General features: G+C 35.4%; 1 protein-coding gene across 1 annotated transcript in view; it reads left to right on the top strand.

Annotated features, from left to right (window-relative positions):
• Positions 1 to 4,062: 4,062 nt before the first annotated feature.
• The window catches only part of DCDC1 (doublecortin domain containing 1), a gene marked incomplete at its 5' end in the record, with an annotated part of 64,775 nt that continues 42,043 nt past the window's right edge, over positions 4,063 to 26,794 (top strand). Inside the window, 5 exon segments of the mRNA XM_054172008.1 lie at positions 4,063 to 4,119; positions 4,122 to 4,206; positions 6,023 to 6,147; positions 6,581 to 6,770; positions 14,837 to 15,042. Coding sequence (XP_054027983.1) covers positions 4,063 to 4,119; positions 4,122 to 4,206; positions 6,023 to 6,147; positions 6,581 to 6,770; positions 14,837 to 15,042 — 663 coding nt within the window.

Below are 26,794 nucleotides of genomic sequence, written 5' to 3'. Positions count from 1 at the left end.
TCTTAGCAATTAGCAAAAAGCTTTTGCTTTCATTGTAGTTAGTCTTTTGTACTTACAAACAAGAAATGGCAAACAACAGAAGTCTAGTAAGTGCTCAGGAAAAATGCCCTGTGGCATATGCATCGTCACAAAAAAGATGAGCTCTAAACGTTGCAAATGTCTTCATACCACATGGATGTGTGACCTACATTCACAAGAAATGTGTGGGTAAAGCCATGGCAACTTCTCACTCATCATTTGTCAAAGATGCCTAACTTTCTTCTGTGTGGTAAGTTGTAAAAACATAACTATGTAAATATTTTGTTAACACCACTCTCAGGCTAAAGATGAAGTAAAACATTTCAAGTATTTTTGTACTTTCACCATATAATGTATTCGCAGCTTCACTCAAGTGAGAAGAAAACCATTTCAAATCCAGCAATACAAGTCAGTAAACTGGAGTCAGGAGCGGGTCTGGTGACAGGGCCAGAGACAGGCAGGGGTTGCCAGTCAAGCTGGGAAGTCAGCCTGTGGCTTGGGGCTTGGGTGCAGATCAGGAGAGCCCATCATTGGGCATGGGTAGTGGCATGGCTGCCATGCAGTTGGGGCTACTCCTCAGGCAAGGCAGAGGGCTAGAGCTTCAGCTTGAAAGCAGCTTCCACAGAAGGGGGCCAGCCTTGGCTGAAGCTGTCCTGCAGAGCTGTCTGGCAAGTCCCCATGGTCACCAGAGGGAAGGAGGGGCAGCCCTCAGCTGCGCTATCTCTAAGCTGGCCCAGAGCCCAGCAGCCAAATCCCCAGGAGAAGGATGCAATCAGGGCCCTTACAGCCATTAGAGATCCCAAGGTGCTGCTACCCCTTTTTTCTCTGCCTCACAGAGGAGCATGGGAACAGATGGTAGCCACTTTAACTGTGCAAGTATAAGTGACACCTAAATTTCAAACTTCTACATCTTTGTGTTTACCTTGTTATCTACCTAGCTGGTAAAACTGTATGTGACGACTCAATTATCAGTTTCTTGTGAGCACTTACTTTAGTCAAGGAACAATCTCATTTTCCACGCTGATTTCTTTCCCGTAGTGTGGCAGCTTCGTCCTCAGACCTTGAGTAGGTTTTGTCTGTTCACCGCACTGAAAGCAAATCCCATTTCTCTGACATTTGGGCTGAGACAGAAGTTTCTTGGCTAAGTAAGATGAGATAGTGAATGCTGTCAGAGGAGTGTGTTATCCAAAAAGGATTGTTTAAACTTTCACTTCTGTGTTAAGCATGAGTTGCCTAAATGAGCAGTATAGTTTACTTCTCTTTAGAGTACTGCTGAAAAATCTTTCATGGGCAGAGGCCTGTGGGACGCCAGGATTTCACTGTGAAGTGGCAGAGATAGGAGAGGCAGTTTCTTTCTATTCATCAACACAGAGATCCAGGATAAAATTTTCATTCAAGCCTTTGGCAAAATTCCCAAAAATTTTAGTGGGACATGAGTTTCACACACAGCCTGTACTTACTAGATTATTACTAAAGAGTGTACTTGTTTAGAATGAAATGTAGTATTGTGATAGACTGTAACTGGAAAAAGTATTAGGAGAAAAGGAGTAGATGTGACTTTCTTAATAAAAGGAAAATGATCATCACTTTTTCTTTCAACTGACATAAGTTGAGAACAGTTTCATATAATTGGCAGATGTGAGGTTTGCATCATTATTTGTTGAAGAAGGTGCTTTCCAAAGCAATAGAGATTGTGTGTATAAAGCTGTCCTTTGGTGGATGAATTATTGTGAAGACAATTTCCCAAACATATTAAATTTACTAAACTATTAGGCTTTGTTTTTTTTATCATGTAAATGTATACTGTAGATTTCCTGTGTGTATTTCCTGTATTTTTTTACCAATTTTCTGATGATGTAAATGCAGACCTGTACCAGAAAATGTTTCAGGACCATGATACAGGAAACATGTTCTCATCTATCAGTATAATGAGATATTAATGTGGTTATCTGGAGCATACAAGCTTCTAGTGCAAAGATAATGTACTGCAAACGTGAAACACATATGATGACTGCAGAAAAATACTTCAACAATGCAAGCATAATGAATAAATAGAAGATTTGCTTAGCCCCTCCATTGTGGTTAAGATCTGATATTGCCATTACTTTAATTTTTAATACTTTGGTAGTTAAAGCAAATGCCTTCACCATGCATATAATGCTTGTCTTGTGAAACCCAACATGATGTGCAAGCATAAAAATAATAAGGTAAATTTAAGTAGGAGAATGTTAAAATAAATCACTATATCTTTTGAACAACTGCTGAAAAAAAAATAAATCAAAGAATACATGCTTGTCAAATATGCAGTATAAATAAATAATTTAGGTGAGAAGGGATGACTACATATAACAAAGAGACGACCAAATAATGAAGGGCTAAAGGGTGGTTGTTATATCTGATGTACTTCATTGTATATTGTAAGTAATTGCTATCCATAAAAAATTCCATGGCTTCTGTATAAGAAAAAGAGACAATTTGACAGGCAACACTAGTAGGAAGCGACAGCAAGTACAAATCCTTGGCAACTGTCATTATCCTGCTGTTGAATTCACATCCAAAACTGTGTGATAACTTTGACCTGCGTGGCTGTTACTGAACAGACGTCTGTTAAAGTAACTATATTTTTCACTTCTGAAAAAATAATATTAGCCATGTGTAGATTTATTTTATAGAAATTTATGGACTTTTTGTGTTGTTGGTTTTTTTAGTGGGCTGGTTTCTATTTAATGACTAAATATGGAGAAATGTTCTTTAGTCAGACAATAATCAATATAAAATTGTACAAGAGCAATAGAATAAAAAAAATGCTCTGTTGTAGCTAAACAATTTGAGCTTATGGAACTAACTGAAGGTGAAAGTTCCCTTTGTAATAATTACAAAAGGACTGCAATGCTTTTGCCACAAATAAAAAACAGTTGAATTGTTTTTAAATGGGAAAAAAATTGTTAGAGCTCTTTAGGATTTTAGGGGGGTTTCATTATTTTCTTATTCAAATTTCTGGTTTAAAATTCTCTTTGTATCTCTACCTGGGCATCTTTACCTGTGCTGTAAAGTATCATTACATCATCTTGCCCTAACCCTTGACAGTGACTAAGATGCTAATAGATTAGTTTAAGGATTTCCTAGGGACTATCCTGCAATTTGTGTGGACAATTTTTGAAGTTCACATTTGTTATGACATAATTTTTGTAGTTTATAATGGGAATATTCTGACAATGATTATTGGAACATGAAAGGAGAATAAGGGCTTGATCTCATTCAGTTCCATTCTTACATCTTTTTGATCGTTGATAGTGCTGTTGGCACAGTTACATTAGTGCTGATCTGGATCTTCCAAAGACTGGATAAAATTAGATTGTGAGATCTTCCTGTGGGTGAGTATTCCATCTAGCCTTTTAGCCTACGGTATAGAGTAGTTTTGTGACACTAATAATAGCCTCAAAATGAAAAGTTGGAGGAGGCTTTTGTTCTCATTATTTGTAATGGCTTTATACAAATATCCTCCCCTCCACCCCCACCCCCCCCCTTTTTTTTTTTTTCTTCCTAGCTTTGTGAGATAATTTAATGTTCATTTTGTATGAAGGAAGGTTAGCACAGTCTCAGCAGTAGTGCATTATAGTATAGCTGAAATATCTACTTCAATCTAATTCTGTCCTACAGCATCTTAAACAATTCTCGTTCTGATACTGGCTTGTGAAGACATTAATTGAGCTGAATTCTGGAATAATGTCATAGTTTGCAGAAATAAGAATCAGGATGAAGCTATTAACACAGTTTCATAAGGTTTTTTCCAAATTAAGTTCAGTTGTTACATGCTTTTCTGAACTCCTTACACAGGAGTGTCCACATACATTGCTAATTAAAGACCAAAGCAAAAAGATAAATTTGTAACTATGTGTACCATATTTCTGTTTCAGAAAATGTCTCTTTCCCTATGCAAAAACAGCTGTGAAAAATATAGAAGGGAAGCAAATCTTTAGACAACTTCTATTTGCCCATAACATTCGCCTGCAATCAGCAATGGTTTCAAGAAGGTCAACATGTCAAGATTATTCTACACATCAAACAAAATCAGTTCAGAGCTGTGATGGAGTATCAGACACACAGACAACTACAAATCAAGCAGTACAGACAATTTCTGTCTTGTATCACCATCCAAGAGAAACAGAACTGAAGTTGTTCCCACAGGTCAAAGGTAGTCTAAGCTCTCTTCTATTGCTATTCCTCATGACTGCAGCAGTTCCATCACCTTGTAATGATGATTCAGTTGATATTCTAAACAAGACATTGGTAATTTTAATTAAGATTTCTTGACCTACCAATTTCATACAGTGTATTCTTTTTAAAACTGTATTGATTGCAATAAACATTTCTAAAAAGACAAATAAAATTACAATAAAGCAGGCATCTCAGTTTACTTTGCAAACTTTTAATAGACTTAGCAATAGGTAGGTAATATCCATCAAGCTGACTATCTGTGAAGAGGAATATGATTCTTCATAATTAATTTGTCTGGAGAATTCAAAAGAGCAATTGGATTTTGCAATGCACCAGAAAAATGATTAAAATTAAGACCTTGTGAACAAATGTGTATTTTAGTGTGATTCTCATAAAAAGCTTTTTGTTATTAGAGTCTTATATTTCAGGTCATTAAATACTTGTGCGCTGAGACAAATGTAGATGATTATTGTTACCATGATATTCCTTCGTGTGTAGACATGGCCTCAAAATTACTCTAAATTTCACTTTTGTAGATGTTTTCTGAAAGTGTGGTATCCAAAACCATTCAAGTATTTGTAATTGCTAATTTGTATGATAAGAGATACTTTTAAATATACTTGTCTCCTGGTGTATGAAAGCTGTAAGCTCTAAAGGCAAAAAGAAAATAGTTATTTTTTTAAGGGGGTCACATTCTGGCTTTCTTTGCTATGTGGTTTAGTACTCAGCACCGAAGTACATTGATTTAATAGTATGACTTGCCTTAGAAATGCTAAAAAGAAGACCAAAAAAAGCTAGGATTCTCACATGGTCATTTTGTCATTCAAGAAAAGTGGAAACTGTAAAATATGTGAGATTACCTATGTGCCATCATGGTCTAATTGACCTATCAGTCCAGTGCAAACTGAAAACTTTCCAACGTTTGTCATGGAAGAGAAATTGAAATCTTAGGCCTCAAACCATGGAAACCTCTTGCTGCAGACTATGACAGAGATCATATGTCTCAAGTATTTCTTGCTGAAATATGACATTTTGTTATAAATTCCCCTCCTCTTTTTTTAATTTGAAGTAGTCTTACTGTAGTGTTGCTCAGAGGTTGTTTGTGCTATGGACTTTTAACAAGAGTTTGATGGTGGGGTTTTTTTTCTGGCAGCTGCATTGAAGATACTTTGCTATCTGGGAAACAGAAACAATTAACAATAAGCCCCACTCTGCAGTCACTGTACAGGCATAATTGCTGTCAATCTGATTGAAATTTTGCCTGAGAAAAGACTGTCATCAGTTCTTCGTTTTTAAACTAGAAGCAATAACCTAGCTAGTATGCACTGAAAGCACTCTTTAATTACAAGTTTTCTCAGAATCAACAGGGTTTTTCCCCCTCTGTTTATTTCTGCTGATAGATTTTGAAAAATGCTTTTAAAATTAGATCACTTATTTTATTCCATAAAAAGACTTCATAGTGGAATTAAGCAACTACTTGCCAAATATTCTAGAAGTTCTGAATAGTCTCAATTTGTGATACATTAAATCTGTTTTGTTTAAACCAGCCCAATTTCTTACTATTTTCTTTAGCTGTGAACTAAATTCTTGCCCTGTGAAGATTTTAATGAGCATACACTCAGATTGCCTTTTCACCCAATTCTTATAGAATTTCCTTAAAATTAAAAAAAGAAATAAACAAACAATAATGCACAAAATAAAATAACAACCAAAAAACCCCCAGCAACAAGACAAATAACTTGGACGCTTTCATTAATATCCTAAACAACTGGATATTTTTCCACAGAATTAACTGTGCTCTCTGTTTCAAAAGTCCAGAGTGCATTTCAAGTATCTAAAGTTATTAAACAGCAGCCAAACATAATCAAAGTCATAGCTTACAGAAATGGCACAAGTCAGATTTTTGCCACAGTTTGTGTCCTTAATTAAGCCAGGAACCTTTAACAGAGGTTTTCTTGCATGAATAAAGTTTAGTCATAATTTTTGTTTCAAACTCTAACTTATTTAAAATAAGTTTATATGAAACTTTCCTTCCTTTGCACACCATTCCAAAAATATGGGACTTGCTAAAAATGCTTATAAACACTGAGTGAAATAAGTTACAGCATAATGTGCAATGTTATTTGACATTAAAAGGCAGGAGCATAGTACTTTTAAACTAGTCTCTTGAAAGTTATGTTTTTTTCCTCCTACAATTTCTGGTAATAATCACTAGAATACTAATTTCCTTGCAGTGCAGATGCTATGCTTGGTAAATTAGTTGAGAGTGGATTTTTTTTATTTCCAATTTCATTTTTTTCCCCTGACTAAATATTGGTCATAAAATAAACACGTTTGTAATCAGTATTCCTTACCTCTCGTGTTCATTTAGCTGCTAGAGGAGTGCTCTGAAAAGCTGAATCTGAACATGGCTGCACAATGAGTGTTCTTGGCAGAGGCCACTGAAGCACTAGAACCTAAAGTCGTACCCCATGATGCCAACGTTTCTATTTCGACTGAAGAGGCCTTTTTATAGCCATTCAGAAAAATGAAAGGTAAAAAACCAAAACCAAAACTGCAAACACCCCAGCAAACGTCTTAAGGGGTGCAATTAAAAATGATTTTCATCCTGTCTTTTTGCATGGTTTAACAAAACTAATGTTTACTCATTTACAGCTCAGTAAGAGGATAATGTGCTTAATGAAAGAAAAATCTACTGACAGCCACGTTTATTGCCCTTCATTAGCATTGGTACTTAATTTAATATAGATCTGAATAGACATTAGGGAGCCTGCAGGAGGTTAAATGGTGAAAATGTAAAGAGATTATTGAATTTACTGTTTAGTTTCAGTGACATCAAACAGACATAATTAATTAGGCTTCTTCAACTAGCAAAAATAATCCAGAATGTAAGATTGGATTCATTAATGTCATTGTGTAACATTTTTGGAAGTTTCAGACAGCAATATGGAATGTCTGCTTTACTATGCCTTGTTAATTTTAGATTGTTTGGTCAGGCAAATTATTAGAATTTTTTGTCTTTTCTCATTCCTTTACCAGTCTGTTTTATTTTTTTTCAAGGTGGAAAAACTATTTCTGAACCCTTTACAGTTGAAACGTGAATGTAAATGTTTCTCTCTGCCATTTTTTATGATCATGAAGTAGATTGTGAGATGTGCAGCATATTTGTGATAACGTTTTGCAGCATTACCTTAAATAGGTTTCAGTATCAAATCCAAGATACCAGTTGGGTATTATGTTAAGCTATTAATTCATCTGGCATTTGTGATAAAGAACATTTAGTTGACATAAGCAAAATTATTATTAGGATAGTTTGCATAGGTAGGAATCTACAGTTCCAGGAAGAAAATGGATTGTTCGACATTACATGAAACATTCCTATTTGTGTGACCTTTTAGCAGTAAAATGCATGATGTATTTTTTTAAAAAGCTAAATGATAGCAAAGAAGAAAAATGAAAGACAAAATGTTCAACTAGTGTGTGTTTTGTATATATGTTATGGTTTGTTTTGGGGTCTTTTTGGTGTTTTTTTTTTTACTTTGGGGCTCTTTTTTACTGTACCTTCATTGGAAACAAGCCCTTGGGTTTCTTTTTCTACACAGTTTTTCAATAGCATTTGTTATCTTGGGATATAATAGGAGACATACTGTACTATTCAATCTTTCATTCTGTATTTCAAAATATCCAAACTATCTTTAGCTAATGTGGAAATGTAGAATTACATTTCAAGAAGATGTTTATGTAGAACTTGTTAGTGGCTATCTGCCTAAGAAAATTGCTACCGTATAGCACTCTCTCTCTATAAACATGAAAAATCTAACACTAATTAGAAGCTTTATGAGCTAAATCCTGTAATTAAAAGTATGTTTACATATTCATAGAGGTATTCATGAACGAAACTTAAGTATGGGTCTTACATAATCAATTTTATATATGATAAGCTGTTGTTGATAGAAATTGTGATGATACAGGTGATCCACTCACTAGAATGGCTATAATGAAGGGCCGATGTAGTCAGTAAAAGGCACAGGTCTTTGTACTTATTCTTGCAAAAACGTGTGATAAAACTGCTGTCGGTGTTGTGCTGTTCGTATTGTGTAAATCATTGAAACAATCCTGTTACTGCATTATTTCCATATGGATATTGCTATAATTTGTTACAAGCTTTTGACTGATACTCTTACTGCTTCTTCATGCATAGGACTTGAGTCATATGATAGATTTTCAAACTCATTAAGCTAGTCTTTTTTTTTGTTTCTCTCATTTTCCTCTTGCAAGCCAAGTTGAAAACAAAAACTTCTGTGCTTTGTCTGCATATCTTTGGCTGTGTTTCATTGTGACATGCACTGCTGTTCTTTTAGCACCAAAATGTTGGCACACATTACTGAAAATTTCACACCATCTCTTGCTGGATCAGCAAGCTTAACCTACCAAAATCTGGTGTTGTTGAATGGTTTTTGACTGATAATCAATCTTTTTGCTGCTCGACAGTTGTTGCTGGGACACAGACTAGAGCAGGTGGCAGATGTGCCTTGTCTTTTGAGAAAAGAAAGAGTAGGTGAGCTTGGGCACTGACTAACATATTGTGTGTCCATTAAAAGGGTAAATATAACAGAAAAAAAGTCACTGCTATAAGTAGAAAAGCCACCAATACCAGAAAATAGGCCTTTTACACCCCTGCTTACAAGTTTTAATAGAACTGAAAAATGACAGTTTATAGTGTGGAGTAACGTGCTCAAAAATAAGAACTGATGTTAAAGACATAAAATCTCTGTGTAACATTCCATAGTACTTTTTTTTGCCTTTTTTTTATTTTTTTTTTCCTTTTTATTTTCCACTGTGTGAATGACAATGTACACGCATTTGAAAAGCTACAGTATCTTGAAGATAGGTTTTGGAGATGTATAAAACTGTAGAAACTGGCAGTATGTCTTTGGTATTTTCTTTCTCTAGCCCACAACTGGTGAGAGAGCATAGAGTAGTATGACTGGGCAGTATAAACATACTGATGGCTGCATTTGATAACAAGGTCAAATGTCAGTAGCAAATATTTTTTTGCATGAGACTACAAGATAATGTGGTATACTGCAAAGTCCTAACCCTGCAAATATGTACAAGTCATCCCATGGAAATCAGAGAGAAGTTTCACCTGTGTAGTTACACATACATACCTGCAAGATCAGCACCTTTGTGAAAATAAGTATTTCCTGTACTATATAAATTGCAAAGTGTGTCAGAATTGTATCATCTTGCACATACTTCCATTACTTCAAGTAGTATAAATACCTAGATAAAATATAATTCCCAGTGATGTTGATATCTTGATTTATTTGGATTTATTCACTTCCTCATTTTTCTGACCTTAAAATTTGAGATTTGGATCAAGTGAATAGGTGCTGACACAGAAATCGACAAACTGAGTAACATGAGATAAAGACTGGGAGCCAGTGCTGCCTTTAATTCAATTCAATTCAACATTTATCATAAATACACATGACATATCAATTGGAAGGTATAGAAGTTTGGTAAACAAAAAGTAGCTAGTCTCAAGCAGCAAGTCTCAAGCATTTAAAACATATTTTTGGAGGATTGTTGTGGAACTAGTGTGTTGCAGAACTGTCAGAAAGTTAATGCTCTGTAGTAACATACTTCTTCCATGTAATTTGGTGATGGTCAGTGGTTGTGTTTAATTAGCTGTTCATTTGGAATACAAGAGAGACCACACAATTCAGTGTTTTTTTGTAGACATATAGTTAGCAGTTACTGAATTTCAAAATATATTTGATGTTCTTATTTGTTCTTTTTAAGACCTCTTTGTGGATGAGTTTCAGGTGTCTCCAGTGCATTCCTTCATTTTTTTTTTCTTCTTTAGTTACCAGTTTCTTAAACAAATACTAGTTTCTTTCTACTGAATTTTATTCCAGTGACATTAACAACCTTGCCCAATAAAGTAATGAATTAGTTATTATTCCTTCATAAAAAGTGCATGCACTTTATCAGCCATGCTCTTGTGAAATGAATGACTTCTAAACTTTATCTTCAATTCAGTAATTTTTCAGGTTTTTTTGTTTGCCATTTAACCTCATCTTGCTTCAGAGTTACTAAGTTGGAGACAAAGGAGTTTGTGGACTTAGACTGTGATCCCAACCTAATTATGCTCAGGTACAATTCACTGTACTGTTGAGAATAACATCAGTGATTTCAGCAGGAGCTTTTAGAGTACTGAAGCTAAGCCCTTTTACAGATAAGACTCTACACTTATTAGAGCTCCACTGACTATAACAGGAGATAAGATGTCTAGCTCACATACCTCATTCCATAGTGAAGGAACACCAGATATGGAAACAATTAGTACATAAATGTTAATTATTTCACTACTGCCCCAAAATGTCTCTACTCTTTCACTTAGTCATATTTGTAGCATGGATATATTTCCAGTCCATGTGCCAAAAGTAGAACTAAAAATCATGAACAAGATTTTATGTCTTTGATTAATGCACTATGATAAGAAGGCCGCTGGAAAAGTAATCCATATTTAGTGTTAGTGCTGCATTTAAGGTCTATATTTAAATAAAGAGATTTTGTTTGATAACATTTAAATATCATGTGATGTACAAAATGGCATAATTTACTGAGACAGATTTCAGTTGACAAGAATGTGTGTGAATGGATTTAAAAGAGGACATGTTTTCTACAAGGAGTAAGTGTCAGCAAAATGATTGATTCTTAGCATTCTAACTATTGACTGATTTGGAAATGTTTCAATTCCAAGCAGCATTCTGAATGGTATAGGGCTTTTGCTCAGCAACACATAAATATTGAAGTTATTGCATTTTGGTTTTTCTCAGAAAAAATGCAGCTCTTCTCTGAACTGGATGTTAATACATTTTATGACAAATTTTCCTGTAATTATTGTATTTTGTTAGTATTTCAATGCATTTTTACTGGAATTTTGATCTGAAAAAAACAATATGCTGTAGCAGATATTCATAAAATGGGCAGAAATCCTTATCATATATTGTAAGCTTATCCATCTTAGAACATAGGTTAAAGATGTCATGATCTTTAGACACTTGTTGTAAGCTATAGAAGTTTCTTCTTGGATCATCTGTTATCAAAACAGACTTCAATACATAGAAAATAGCTTGATCATATCCTGAACACTAGAATGAAAAAAAAACTGGTCTCTGGGAGGAATACCAGTAAAGCCTAGATTATATTTTGCTTTATGGGGTTTTGATGGAAAATAAATGGAAAATTTAGATTCAAGTTATTATTACAGACTCTTACCATGCTTCCCTGTTGTGGGTATGTTTTTGAAATCAGAAACATGCCCATTGAAGTCTGCCTTCTATCCACTGAATGACACTGAATAGCTCTAGAAGTCTAGTGCTGTGTCTTTGCCTCCTTTGGATTTCTCATGTAGCAAACTCTATTACTTTCTTTGTCATCAGAAGCAAAAGTAGGTATAGCATTCCCTCAAGAACTCCCACAGCAGATTCTGATAAATAGTTTTTTCCAGACAGGATATATGGAGTCTTATTGGTGGCACAATAATTTTAGCAAATGTATTCTCATGCTTTAACATTCTGGTCTTAGGCTTCACTTTCCTCTCCATTAACTTTGATAGTTTGTTAAAGAAATATGGGAAACCTTTCTGGTATTCTTTAGCTTGATGATGTTACTGGTTTGGAAAGACATTTTCTATCATGATGAATTGACCAATGATGGATTGATCATGATGGATTGATTTAAATGTGAAATGTAGTTGAACTTGTCCTAACACCTCCCCAGTAATATCCCAGATGACAAATCCAGGGTGAATTTGGAGACATCCTTACATGCACAAAGAACCAAGTGTTGTAAGAGAGGTTTTTTCCATACCTTTCACATGACAACATAGAAAGATCTTGGCCTATAGAATCTTTATCTTAGTTTCATGATTTTCACTAAACCAGAATTATTTTAAAATGAAAAATTCTTCAAGAATTGAGATCCCTATCCCTACTAACCTGTAGATTGCAGAAAGAATCTGTTTACCATAAGTTATAATTACATCTCTGACCCCTAATATTAAAAAACTTGGGAAAAAACCCAAACACAGAAAAATCTTTTCATAATCTGGGGCCTTCTTTAGTTTAAATGGACCCTAATACCATGGCCTATTTTCCTGAAGAATTCATAGAAGAGTTCAGGGCAAGGGGATGAACTATGTTGATTGGCAGAGAAGATGGGATGTTTGTAGTTTTAATAAAATGTAGAATTAAGACATACTTCAAATAATATGTCAGACTAGTGTTAGTGAGTTTAAAATCTAATGACAACTGCTGTCATTATTAGTTAAATATAGCCATTGTGCCTGTGGCAATAAATGATGACACTTCAGAACATGCAGAAACAAAAAACTTTCAAGAATTTAAAGAAAAGGGAGTGACTGTAAACTTAGTTAAACACAGGAATGTGGCCTGGGCATAATATGTTCCCCCAATACAGAGACATCTGTAATTTGAGCAGAGAACATAATTGAATGTAACATTATGTGTTGTTACTACTAAAGTGCTTAAAATTTTAGGCAGCTTGGGCCTTTCTTCCTATTTCATAAATATATATCAGCGAAATTAATACTGATTATATTAGCATTTAATTGTATTAACATGCAACTTATATTTCTGATCTGTTGCTGTTCTGCACCCTTTAAAATGTTCCACTCAATTTTCAGAATCTTAAAAATTTGGAACTAGAAAAATTATCTCTGATTTTTAACAAGTAAAAATATTTTTGTTCAGAGAATAAGTTTTGGATTCATGAGGTGATGATCCTGAAGATGGGAGCAAGAAAATAATGCTACATCTGTGTTAACAAGTTGTACAGTCCTGGAGAAAGAGATCTGTGGAACAAAGCAGTACAGAGGAATTTAATGTTCACACCACATATTTTAGGAAATGTTGCTTGGAGCTAGCTCTAGTCTGTAAAGTGAACTCCGTGAAGGGCTTTAGGTACACATCTGGAGCACATCCATTGATTTAATTTCATCCAAAGGATATCAGTTTGCCTGCTTGGAAACTGAATCAAAGTAGAATCATAGAACTGTTTTGGTTGGAAAAGACCTCTAAGATCATCGAATCCAACCATCAACCCAACACTACCAGTACCTTAAGTAGAAGCTGCTAAGTTCCTCACTTAAAAACTGCAGTCTGAATTGGAGCACTAATGTTGATGCATCCTTGTGGAAGAAAGCAAACCACAATATTTCAATTCTTAATTTGAAATCTACATACTTGTTGAGAAGTAGCTTTGATTATAAACTAACCCTTAGTAGATTAATAGACTTAAAAATTCACATTCTTAGTCTTGGTAGGTTACTGTAGCTGTAGTGAATTCACTAAGGTTTAGCTAGTTTACATTCATGGAGGGTCTGATCCATAGATTTAGAATACAGTGTGAGATTCCATGGGTTGACAGTCATTAAAGTGGGGAAGCTGCACCATGTTTTAAGGAGATTTTTTTTTCCCCCCTAATGATTGCCTGTATCAGTGTTGATGAGAAGATAAACTTTTTTCTTAGCACTTTAAATCATTATTAAAAGCCCAGCCATTTACATTTTAGTGAGTGTATTATTTATTAACATTATTATTTATTAGCCTAATATTACTACTTATACCCATTTCTTAACACATAATCAACACATGCTTTGTATTTCTTAATGAAGTTGCCTCATGATACGAAGAGTTGTGAATTGAAGCCAATTTTTCAAAACAATTGCCTTGCATCTAAGGTAATCCAACTGTAACAACAGCAATATAAGGCTTGCATTTTTGGAATTATAGATCCATTCCATGAACATTAATGGCAGTTACAAGGCTAAGGATCCTCTAACTCACACTTATTTTAGTGATCCTAGGTTACTAAATGATTTTTAAAGGCCTTTGGCCCATATGTTTTAAAATCTATTCAGCTCAGGCTGAATTATCAACACAGTGAGTGTACTTACTGGACCAGTTTGGATCTGTAGCTACTGATTATGTTTCTGCATGCTATCTACAACAATCCCATTTGAACATTTAATTGTAAATGCATTTTGTGCAGAGGCTGTGCACCATTTAGAGGTCATTTTCTAGTGCTTGGAAAAAAACCCTAACAGTTGAAGTGAAATAAAAATGTCATTTATATGATGCAGTGTCAGATACAGAACTCAAACAATGTACAAAAGGTTCAGGCTTAATTTTCCTGAAGCAGAAGAAATGAGAGGCATTTCATTTTTGTAGGTGAGAAGTGAAATGTTCCTCTCTGCTCACTGATAGAGGCATGCTAAGGTGAATTTTAATTATGACTAAATTGTGGTATTACTCTTTCATACCCTGAACATCTGTTCCCTTCAGGACTGATGATTTATGCAGGCTATCACTGCAGACAGCTTGCTACAGCTTATGTCACGGTTTGTAGGAAGCTGGTGGTAGTATTTCAGAAAATACCAGCATCTAAGTGGAGACAGGCCAGTTTGTATTATTAAGGTAATAGGGAAACGGAGAGCATGTTGTGTCCAGTTTTAATTTTGAAGCCAAATATTGACTTTACTTTTTTTTTTCCCCCCTCCTTTCAGACCATCTGTCATTAATGAAGAAAGTATCTTGGAAAGTGAATGGCCTCGTTCTTCATAAGGGTCTCAAGTAAAAGAAAGCCAAGCCTGTCATTTCCAGCTGCATATTGAAAATTATTGAGGACAACTCTGACAGAAGTTTAGTTCTTAAGAATTGGTCGGGGCAGGTTAACAATGAGAGTGTTGCGCCACAAGATCAAATTAAACAGGTAACCTTTGTTTATTAGCATGTTTCAACGACTGCATCTCCAAAGTACCTTCATTGTTATGGCAGATTTATTGCTTTCATGTAACTATAGATTATTCTTTAAAAATACACCAAAAAAAATTAAATAATTACAAAACTTTGGAATTAAACAGGACAGGGATTATATGTATGTTGAAGTTAGACAAGGGGGATTTTACTCCCCCTTTCCTAAAAGGCCCCCTGATCTTTAATCTGTTTATCCTTGGCTAGTAGCCACCTTGCTTCTGATTATACCTGTTCATTCTCCTAATTTTGTGTGTGCTATCAGTACATTACCTGAGGATTTATTACCAAGAAACATTATTTCTAAGACTATCAGAGGTTATATATGTAAGAAAATACAGTCAGTTTTGATTATGCTAGAGACTGAATTATAAATACTCAGTAGCTAAAATGTTTGTCTTAAAAGATGTGTAACAATGCTACAACCTATTTTAAACTTACACAATATACAAGAAGTTGGCTTTTTTTTTCCTGTATAAGGTATTTTAGTACTTGGCAACTGAGTAGGTTTTAGAAGAATTGATATGCTGTCTTTGTTTTCAGGTAAGTTTAGGAGGCTATATGTATTTATTCCAAAACAGATATGGCATATATACCTCATAGAGCTAATTTCTATTATTAGTTTGTGATATATTTGAAATAAGTTCCTGAAAATAAATTCTAAATACTTTTTCAGACCTAGGGCTGATTCACACCATGGAATACTACATATAAGGAATTTTGAATGCCTGGAGTGTTATCATTCAGCCCTCTTTGAATTGTGTAATCCTTTTTCTTTTCAAGAGTGTAGGACAATATGATTGTTGTAGGTCCCTCCTGACTGAAATATTCTATTGTATTGTAATTATAGTTTTCTCCACCCAAGAGCACTATATCTGGCTCAGTTAATGAAAAGTCACATGTCTGTCAGTTTTCTAATGTTCTTGTGATAGATATCATCCCATATTTTGTAATACAAAAGTAATTTTATTATTGTCAACATCAAGAAATTGCACTCAAATGTGAATAATAACACTTCTGCAATAAATGTTCTTAGAACCTTCTGTCTAACTAGAGCATTCATGATACTTTCAACATGATGAGGATAATCAAAACACACAGATCAAACTTGTCTGCACATTAGAGCAAAAAAGTTCAGGAATAATTTTTTTGAACATCACAAATATTCAGTAGATTGATGCACTAGTAATCTTTGGGTGTTTTTCCACAAGGATGTCTTGTCCTATGACATTGATTATTAAACAGATAATTAGTAGCAGGGAAATAGGGAAATTAAAACTGGAAAGAATGATAAGTATCTTTAGAAAATTTGAGGAAGAGACAAGATAAATAGTGATTTTTTTCCCTATTTGTTTTATATTTGAACTAGTATGAAACGGTTTTTCTGGCCTGCTGGAGTTTAGAAAATGTCTAAAATACTCTTACTGAGCTAAGGTCCTTCCAAACATTTTTTAAGACACAGATCTGAGACTGGCGTTTGATAGGGGAAGCCCAAATACAGGTCCACTTTCTGTCTGGGTCAGATTAGCCTTGAACCTGATTCCCCCAAATCTAGTTCAGAAGACTGTTTTCAGTTAGGCAACTGCCTAGAAAGCTAAGGAACCTCTAGTTGTAAAGAATCAGAAACTACAATTATTGGAGGATCTTGAGATCATTGTAAATGATTGTACTATTTGCTTGTTTTCCCATTTCTCTTGCCAGAACAAGTGTTCTGAGTTAGGCTAGAACTGGGTCAGAAACATAGCATTTGGGCCTAAATATAGCAAATATGCATAAAAAAGGGCAAGTGGAAGGGAATATATTTTAGCATTCCCAAGTAGGATGCAATTTTTGTGTGCATTAGAACAGTGTTGAAATTAATGCAATTACAATTGGAAGGGGGAAAATGGAAAACAAATACACCAAGGAAACAGAACACCTTATTGATTGTGTATTCTCTTTGTTTTGTTTTAAATTCTGTATTTCTGTGGAAAGGCAGACTCTCTCCTAAGTTTGGTGTGCAATTTAAGTTGTGGAATGCGGATTCTCTTGAAGTAGGAGACACGTTTTTCACACCTGAACATGTTACTGCAGTTGAATGTGGGATTTTAGAAACAGGACACATTCCTCTTAAAATTTAGAAGACTCACAAAATTTTTCTTTGTACTTTTGGCACCTTGAGAAAGACAGCTCAGGATGTGCAGCTGACTGACCTGAAATAGGCATGAGGGGTGAATAATGTCATTAGTATTTTCCTCTTGCCTTTTCTTTTCAACAGTTCTGTGAACAATGAATTTCACCTTGGTCAAAGTATTGCCGTTTATGTCATCAAAAAGTAACTTGTGTGCTATCTATCTTAGACTTTCTTCCGAAGAATGACAGGTAATTTCACTGGCACCATTTCAGTGACAGTTTCTGCTTTAATCACAGAACTCCTATAGTGATGATTCATCCATTTTATACCATTTACATTCACTGCATAGCATTGCACAATATAAAAGCAGATATTGTATGTAGTCTCAAGTATTGTGATTTCTGTACAAATTGGAGAAAGGTAAGCTAAATAGTGAATAATCAATTATTTTGAAGTGTGTGTTGCAAGTAAATAGTATTTTAAAGGTTGCTGTCAGGAAATACATGTTTTAAATTGACCGAGGTATATGGCTTGATGTTAGTCAATCTGAAAACCTGGTTCAGCGTAAAATTCTAACAGTGGAAAGATTCTCTCTAAAACAATAGCTTCTATGTATGGCTAGGAAGAATCAGAACAATATAGACATAGACAATAAGCATAATTTAGAATTTGACTGTGAGCATAAGAAATGGCTTGTGATATCCCCTATTGTGATGGCATAGAACAAGTGAAAACTTGGTTATGTTTGGGACGTGTTGCTGTAAATGTTTTTAAAGCAGAGTTTCTATCTTTGCTAGCACAATGAAAAGCTTAGAATGAAACATTCAAACTAATACAAAGACATTTATTTGTGTGTTTAATGAGAATCAGATGTTAAGCAGCTGTGATGTTTCTGGTGTTTGGCATGTGTTTTTTAGTCAAAGCATGCAAATCGTGTATGCTCTAGTCAAAATACACAGCATAAAAGTGTAGCAGGGAAAATCAAGCCTGTCTTTCTCTTCTGCAGCAGCTAGTATAACTCAGATATATCCTAGCAGGCCATACATTTTCCACTGCTGAGGAGTTGTTTGGTAAAGTCACTGAACAAGACATTGCTGCATTACATCATTTTATTACCGTGACCATCTACGGTCTGTGAATACAACTTAAAAATTTTTACACAACACATTCATCCTTTTTTGTGTGATTAATTAGAATTAATAACAGTTTTCTTCCTGTATCTTACTTTGTGTATGAAGTCTTTGAAGTTGAGCTTCCTGTTACATGTATGTTTATAGTATCTGATTCATTTTTCACAAGCATCTGAATTTTTCATTTGATTCTATTTCAGCTGGTACAAAACACAGACTGTTTTATCCTACCTGCAATTACTTTTATGTTGTTTTTTCAGGATAGCTGGGACTATTTGGTTTCTTGCATTCCTGATAAATTTGCAAATATAGAATGCTGCCTTTGCCAATGTGCGTAGTACATTGTTACATGTACAATGTATTATTATATATGTTATATATAATAATAGAACAATTGTACATTTTACATTTCTTGGAGTGGGGAGTGAGACTAGACAAACTCTAGAGGCCCCTTCTAACCTCAGCCAATCTGTGATCCTGTGAACTTGCCAAGTGGGCTGCAGTAATTCACCAGAACAAACAATACTGGAGAATTCTAGGCATGCTGTAGCTGAAAAAGGTCTTCATGACTTTGCATTGGCTGGTTGTTGCAATTTCATCTGGAAAGGTTTCTGTAACTGCAGCACTGAATGCTTTGAGAATGCAGATGAGCATCTGTGTTAGTCACAATTTTCAAAAGGAAATACTTGGGAAAATTACAGATTTTTATAAAAGACTTCCATAAGCTTGACAAACATCTTCCAAGTGGTGGCGCAGCTCCTTGCGCAAGTGTGGGAAAGTTTCCCAACAAGTATAAGCCAACAAAGCCATCATGAGTCTGACTATTTAAAAAAGAGCTTGGTTAAATATTTTAGTGTAGAAACTTGACCTCAGCAAGTTTTCTGTAGTATTAACAGAAGAGAGGAAAAAGAGAACCTTCAAAATGAGTTCTGAATAAAGCAATTTCTTCATTCATGATGGCTTCATCTGTTTGTCCAGTGTTGCATGGATTGAAGCCTACCAAAAACTCTTGATGGCAAAACTTGTGCATGAACTACATTTCTGTATACTTGCACTATACTTACATTCATCAGGATAAGTATTAAATAAAGAAGAGAGACTTAAAGTCTTATATGACCTAGGTTGGAGGAAATTGAACTTAACTGCTGCTTTTCTCTTTTTGCCTTAACATTTATTATCATCACATGTAAACAAATGTGTACATACAGTGCACTTCTTTCCACTTCCTTTCCATTTAATTCTCTTCTATTTCAGTCTAATGAGAATAAATAATAGTCACTTTCCACTTCCTTTCCATTTAATTCCCTTCTATTTCAATCTAATGAGAATAAATACTAGTCAATTATTACTTTGTATGTCTCTTTTGGTCTTAAATCTATCCAGATTTTCATTTTGTCTCTGAAATTCAGCAGAAGAGCAGATGGAAAACCTGGTTGTAAGTTCATGTGGCTAGAGTGATTAATTTGTTCCAAGTTAAGTGTTTAGATATAATTAAATAGCTTTTATAGTTTTAAAACCCTGGAAACAATTTAGTATCTTTTGTTCTGAATTGGTGAAATTTAATTAGAGGAGATGAGATGGCATGGTAAGTATAGTGAGGCCTCTGTTGCACACAGAGAATGTTGTGAGCATCGCAGCAAGTTTGATGCTGACATACATTACCTTTCTGTTCTGTGGAGATACTGTAATGTGATTACTCTCCTGCAGGCCATCACAAGTTGTCACTTCTGGTTGCTGTTGGCTTGCATTGCTGTGGTCCCACACACTGCTGTTTGCAAAGTCACAAGCTGTGTTGTGGTGTCTGGAAGTATATGTCATTCCTGCCCAGGAGTGGACTGAGAACTAAAATTAAGGCTATTATAACTCTTTCTTTATGTCTGCAAAAAATAATTTTCTACAAAATGTGGGATTATAATTCCGAATACTGAGGCAAACTTTGATGACTTCTTTATAACCTGAGTTGTGAAAATGATTTAATATTTAGGTAGTGTCATTAATTACTAGGAGCATAGTCATTTCAGTCCAAGGCTATTTTTACTTTTACATAGCAAGTTATTTAATTCTACTACTTTTCTATGCTGATCTCTTATAAGGTATTCTAGATTAAGGGAAAAAAAAAGAAAAAAAAAAAAAAAAAGATGTGCAGGGTGGTAGAAGTGGAGAAAGAGGCATAAAGTGTATTGGAAAACTACCAAATGTCCCCTGCAAATGGACCCTATTCAGAATCAGTAAGCGTATGATGAGTGAAGTGGTTTTGAATATCGCCTTTAGATTCCATGCTGTTACAAGGCCAGCCCCGAACATGGCAACTCTTATTTCCACACACAGTACCTCTTCACTCTCAATTTAACCCAAAAATCTGATGAACCCATTACTCCATACTTGATTTCATGGAACAAGGAGTAGATATAGTTACAAATGATCAATCACAAGCCGTGAACCAAAGCAGCAAGGCATTAACAATTCACACCATTTCGGTCCACTTGCTCAAGCAGAAGATGTGCCAGCATATTTAATGCACAGCTACTTCGTTCAGTTCAAGAAAAAAAACATGACTCATGCTCATTTTAAGAACTGAGGAGACTTCATAGGTTTTCATGCCTACTGGTGTTAGAGTTGGCACTTCTAAACAATTAGTATAACCAGATGTTCAGGAAAGGTCGCAGAGATAGGTAAGTTTTTACATTAAATCTTGCACAGGTTAAAAATAGGAAGGATGACTGGGGAAAAAGGTTCCCACAATAAAGCCAAGTTGTGTTGTACCCATTTATATTGTACAATCAACATCTTGCTCAGCAGTATTGTAACATTGTAGACCCCACAGGCATATGCCGTCAATTTAATGGGATCACTGAAAAAGCAAAGCAGCTGTGAAAGATTGCTTTAAGTACAGCAATCGTGTGCTTGTCATTCTGTTCAATGGTGGAAAAATCCAAATTCGGATAGGCATCAGTATTTAAGAAAATGACTGCTAAAGCATCTCTCATAAGTACCTTGGGGACAATAGGATTTGACATACAGCATGTAAACAAAAGTACACAGCAGCTGTTAGATTAGTTTTTGTTTGAGTAAAAACACACTGATGTAATTTGAACAACATAGGCAAATTCATCTTCTCCATCACTCAGTTTCCCTATACAAGGCAGGATTTTGGATGATACATGCCAGTTGTTCTGGACAAGGAGCTGTGTAGTGTTTGCTGAAAAGAAGGAGCGGTGAAGTACAGTGTGTGCCCTCCATGTGTGATATAAGCAGTGTACAGTATGTATCTAAAGTGCCTTCAGGAAAACTCTTGTCCTGTTGAAGTGTAAAAAGATTTTCTAGTATTTTGATCATACTGGAAGATAATTCTTTTCCCATAGTGGAAGAAATATTGATTATGTTTTTCCTGCTATACTTTATATTAAAAATACTTTTACTGATTTTTAAGTTTTTGGCTAAGAGAATAGGAAGTAGAAAGGAACTCGGCAGAATACTAATGGTTGTGCTCCAATAGTGTCAGGAGTTTAAACAAGGAGAAAGTTAGCAAACTGAGTTCTGGGGATATGTGTTTTTATTGTTTTTCAGTCCTCTTGTGATGATTGCAAATTGTCAGAGAGTGATTTTCCCATTCCTTTCCAAATATTCTGCTTACTTTTTGTAGACATCCCACTGGGCTTCGGATTTCATTCTTTCTGTCACTCTATTTGACCAGGACTGAACTCACATAATTTTCAGCAAGTTTAAAGACAAGATATTAAAAAAAAAATAGCAGATTTTTCTCTCCTGTTTGCCACAGTGCCATTACCTCCATCAATTTAAAATCTCTAGGTTTTGTTTTAGGGAAAATTTCTCATCTCAGTTCTTCAGAGGAGTGTAAAATTACACTGTAAAACAATTATTTTCTTCAAGGAAATTCAATGTTTGTCTTGTGATATGGAGTCAAAAAATCAATGAGGGAGAGAAAAAAAGCAATAAAGATATATTTTTTTACACTGTTCATCTTAGCTGAGGAACAAATATCCTTGGGTACTCTCCTTTTATACTACATTGGGTTGGACTGAGCTGGAGTTAATTCTCCTCACAGCATCTTTCTAGTGCTGTGTTTTGCAGCAGTAGTTGATAACACAGCAGTGTTTTGGCTACTGTTGAATAAGTATCCAGGCTGTGTCCTTTCAACATTTCCCTGCCCCAAGAGAACATTGATCATGGGAGGGAACATGGCTGAGCCAGCTGACCCAGACTGGAAAAACAGATATTCCATACCATTAGGATAGGATAGGATAGAATAGAATGGAATTAACCAGGTTGGAAAAGACCTTTGAGATCATCGAGTCCAACCTATCATCCAACACCATGTAATCAACTAAACCATAGTACTAAGTGCTTCATCCAGACTCTTCTTAAACACTTCCAGCAATGGTGACTCCACCACCTCCCCAGGCAGCCCATTCCAATGGCAAATCACTCTTTCTGTGAAGAACTTCTTCCTAACATCCAGCCTAAACCTCCCCTGGTGCAGCTTGAGACTGTGTCCTGTTGTTCTGTCACAGGTTGCCTGGGAGAAGAGACCAACCCCCACCTGGCTACAATCTCCCTTCAGGTAGTTGTAGACAGCAATAAGGTCTCCTCTGAGCCTCCTCTTCTCCAGGATAAGCAACCCCAGCTCCCTCAGCCTCTCCTCATAGGACTTGTGCTTCAAACCCTATGTCTTCATCCACAGTGTGTATCCTCCCAAGTAATCACCAAGCTTAGAGAGCCCTGCTTCCCGAGACTGACCATCGTTCTGGTGATGGGAAGTAGAGACTGACATCTCTCTCTCTGCTTTTTGCTTCCGTGCGGTCTGTTGCTGTTTGCTTATTATTGTTACTAAAATTGCTTCTATCCTATTAGTGGCTTTTGTTATATTTTTCCCCCTCTCCCCCTATCCACTTAAGAGGGGGAGTTATAGAGGGGCTTTGGTGGGCATCTGGCCTCCAGGCCAGGGCCAAACCACCACATATGCATGGCTGGCTATCTAGCAGCTGAGACTGCTGCAATGGGAAAAAATAGTCAACTAAAAAAGAAAAAATGCAGATGGGTTCTCATGCAATATTTAAAATTCTCCAGAAAAATTATAAAGAAAAAGGATTTTGTATATAATTTAAAATATTGTTCATAACTTTTGATGACCTTCCTTTGCTCATCTTCCCTTGAAGGGAAGCTTCCTTCCTTTAAAATGTATTTCACTTTCTGATCGAGGACTCATTTGTCATGACTCCCTCTCAGGAATTCCATGAGTATCTTACAATAAATTCTCTGACCTCCTGAGAAATGCATGTCATAATGAGTTGTTCCTAAACCTTACTAGTTAGCTCATGTACTTTCTTTCCAAGAGTCAGTCTTTGCTGCTTTTGCTATGGTAAAAATACTGTTACTGACCTTCATAGCCCTGGTTCGTAGTCAGAGTTTGTAGTGCTAGAAGGTTGAATACAATACTTGACAGTAGACTTCCAGATCCTTGAGAAATTTTGCCTCTGGATTGTTTTCACCTTGATTTGGAGCCTATGGCCTGTAAAACACATAATTTGAAAGCATTCTAGTGGAGTTGAGAGATACTCTATGGAGACATTTTTTATACTCTTGTAGTTTTCAGAAGGGTATTAGTCCAGTCTTTCTTTTAGTTACCTCACCAAAATTGTTGGAAGTCTGGCACTAGATAGCTGTTCATTGAAACATATTCGTCCATACCTACATCAGTTCTGAATGAGAACAATGTTCATAAACTAGGGGTAATTTTTGAGCAACTATGACTTTATTTTAAATCCAGAGTGCTAAGGATATCTTCTGGAATCAACAGATACCCAGAGCAATAAACTTACAGAATATTTTGTAAAATTATACTCTTCTGAAATTCCTCCCTTGCTGTTCTACTTTTATTCCTCTCCCTTTCTAGGGATGCATGATTTGGTACTTCAGCAAGTGCTTAATAACTTAAACACCATTGACCCCTGGAATTCAAAAAAGGACCTCAGAAGAATGGGGGGAAAAGAAGAAAGAAGACAAGATGTTTGAGACTATAAACCTGGAAACACAAAGGTTAAGTGTGGAATGAAGCAAATAAATACTGTTATGGACAGAATCAGCTGATGTTTATGGAAATAGTTACTACTTATAGAAAATTATTTGGGCCTGATAGTTGAGTGTTAGGCATGGCTGAAGGAGATGACACTTTTCAATTCCAAGACATACTAGCAGATTCTGGAACTATGCCTTCTCTTGTCCCTCTATCTTTGTCGCCTTCTATAAGGTCATTGCCCTTATAGAAGGTGAAGCAGCATCAGCACATTATACTGGTGTTAAAATTACAATTAATAGTATGATAAATAGTGTTTGAATGTAACATTCAGATCCAGGACGCACAAATTCTTCTCACAGCTGTCTGCTGGCATACTTAGAAAAGCAGGACTGCTTGTGTTTATCTTCATTTCTGCTTGTAATCATTTTCACGTGGTGATTAAGTTAAAAGTACTGAGTAAAAACCTTACTCAGGTACTTAAGTTATTTGTAAAACTTCCAGAGACTTCACTGGGATCAGATTTTCTTCCTTTTATCTTGTTTAAACTAAGTATGACTTTGACCACTCTCCTCATCACATAAAAAGAAACATAGATTTTATTCTGACACTGCTCACTTAGTCTGAAGTAAATGCACTCCTGTCAATATTCTTGAGCAGATCTCATTCTTTACCTCATCTAATCTTAATTTTATGTCTGACTTCAATGTTAAGGAGTAAGTACATAGTTAGAATGGTCTGGGAAAGTATTAATTCACTGGTTGCCGCCTCAAAGTAATTTTTGCTTATATTAATTGCATAGCCACATCCTGTCAAATTGGGATTTCAAAGCAAATGTTTGGCATGATATAGCATGCGTCCTTGTTTGGAGGCTTTACTTTGATGGCACATTCTTTAAAAGTTTTGCAGTATTGCTTTTTAGGATAATCAATAAGAGCTAGCTTAATATGTTCATTAACCTTGTTCAGTGAATCCATGCCAGCCTTATTTTGTAAAGTCTGGGCTGCCTTTAGATAAGGGGGATTTTTGTCATAAACTTAAGCATGGTCCAGGTTTCAGCTCAGTTTCTTTTCTTAAGTCCTTGCAGAGCATCAAACCCATCTATGTATCTTTCCATATGTCTACATATGTTCCTTCTGTTTCTTCCCATTTGTCATTGACACAAGCTTCTGCATGCCATTTTCTACCTCTGTAACAATAAAGAAAGCCTGTGTGAGACCAACAGACAAGTTGGAAGAATTGTGACAGGTTTTTGATCAAGAGATTACTTAAACAGGTTTTGTTAACTATGTAGAGCCTTAAATCTAAACAGAACCTCTGTGCTGCTTTTATTTATTCTCATGCTTGTGTATTTTACTAAACTGACATAATACAGTCTGGTAAATATTGTAGCAATGCTGGAACTTCAGTGAGGCTTTGTCAACTAATTGAGGAAAGGCATTTTATGTTAAGTATGCAGGATGGAAGTAGGTGCAGGGTTATCTGCTGGAGAAATAAGCATGCTTTATGGAAGCTCTCAGGACTGTGTGTGGGAGAATGCAAACAATTACAGACTAGATAATAAGATATCATTGAATTGTGGAATTCATCAGAGCTGGATTTCAATACAATTGTTTTAAAAAGTGATGCTTTCCACAAAAATAAACACAAGGTGTTGCTTAACCACGTGCTTAAATCATTCATAAAATACACTGACTCTAGCAGAGGCAAAGTGCAGTCTGTTGCATGTTTACCTATTTCTTTGTATTTGAAGATGGATTTAACTGTATGGTGTGTTCCTTCCGTATTTATCGAAAACTCTTAGTTCAGACTGTGTTTGTTCTCACAGCTGAGTGAGCAGCTATTGAGGCTGTGTATTCCCCATATCTGAGTGGAGTGTTTGTCCCCTGCTCTCAATAAATTGTAATTCATCCACTGGTATTTTCTCTGACAAAACCTGCAGTTCTTTGTTAATATTTATAGACCTAGGAAATCTACCGTTTATATCTATATGGCAAACATGAATCTTTATAACTATAGATTAGCTAGATGAGAAAATTAGGTATGTAATTTTATTTGCATTGTTAATAAATTTGCTTTACACCATTTATTATTTTTTATATATTCATGTTAATCTCTAGTACAGCAGACTTTGGTTAGGTTTTGTGTTGTTTTGGTTTTTTTTTTTTTGCTTTTCCTCCCTTCCCCTTCCTCTTCTCCTTTTCTTTTACTCTTCCCATTTCCCTTTCCATTTCTTTTACCCTTCCCCAATATGATGTTAAAGCCTGAAACTCTACTTCATGCTATTTTATTTTGTCATATCAGAAAGTCCCATGTATGTGTTTCACAAAAATATCTGCAAAGCACCATGCATCTCAGTAATGCCTGAAGCCAAAATAATCCTTCCTTATTTGTCACATGTATTGACATTGGGTCCCTTTGAGAGAGTGCTTTC

This window comes from Dryobates pubescens, chromosome 22 (assembly GCF_014839835.1).
Source record: "Dryobates pubescens isolate bDryPub1 chromosome 22, bDryPub1.pri, whole genome shotgun sequence".
NCBI lineage: Eukaryota > Metazoa > Chordata > Aves > Piciformes > Picidae > Dryobates > Dryobates pubescens.
This window is presented reverse-complemented; position numbering and strand designations above follow the sequence as displayed.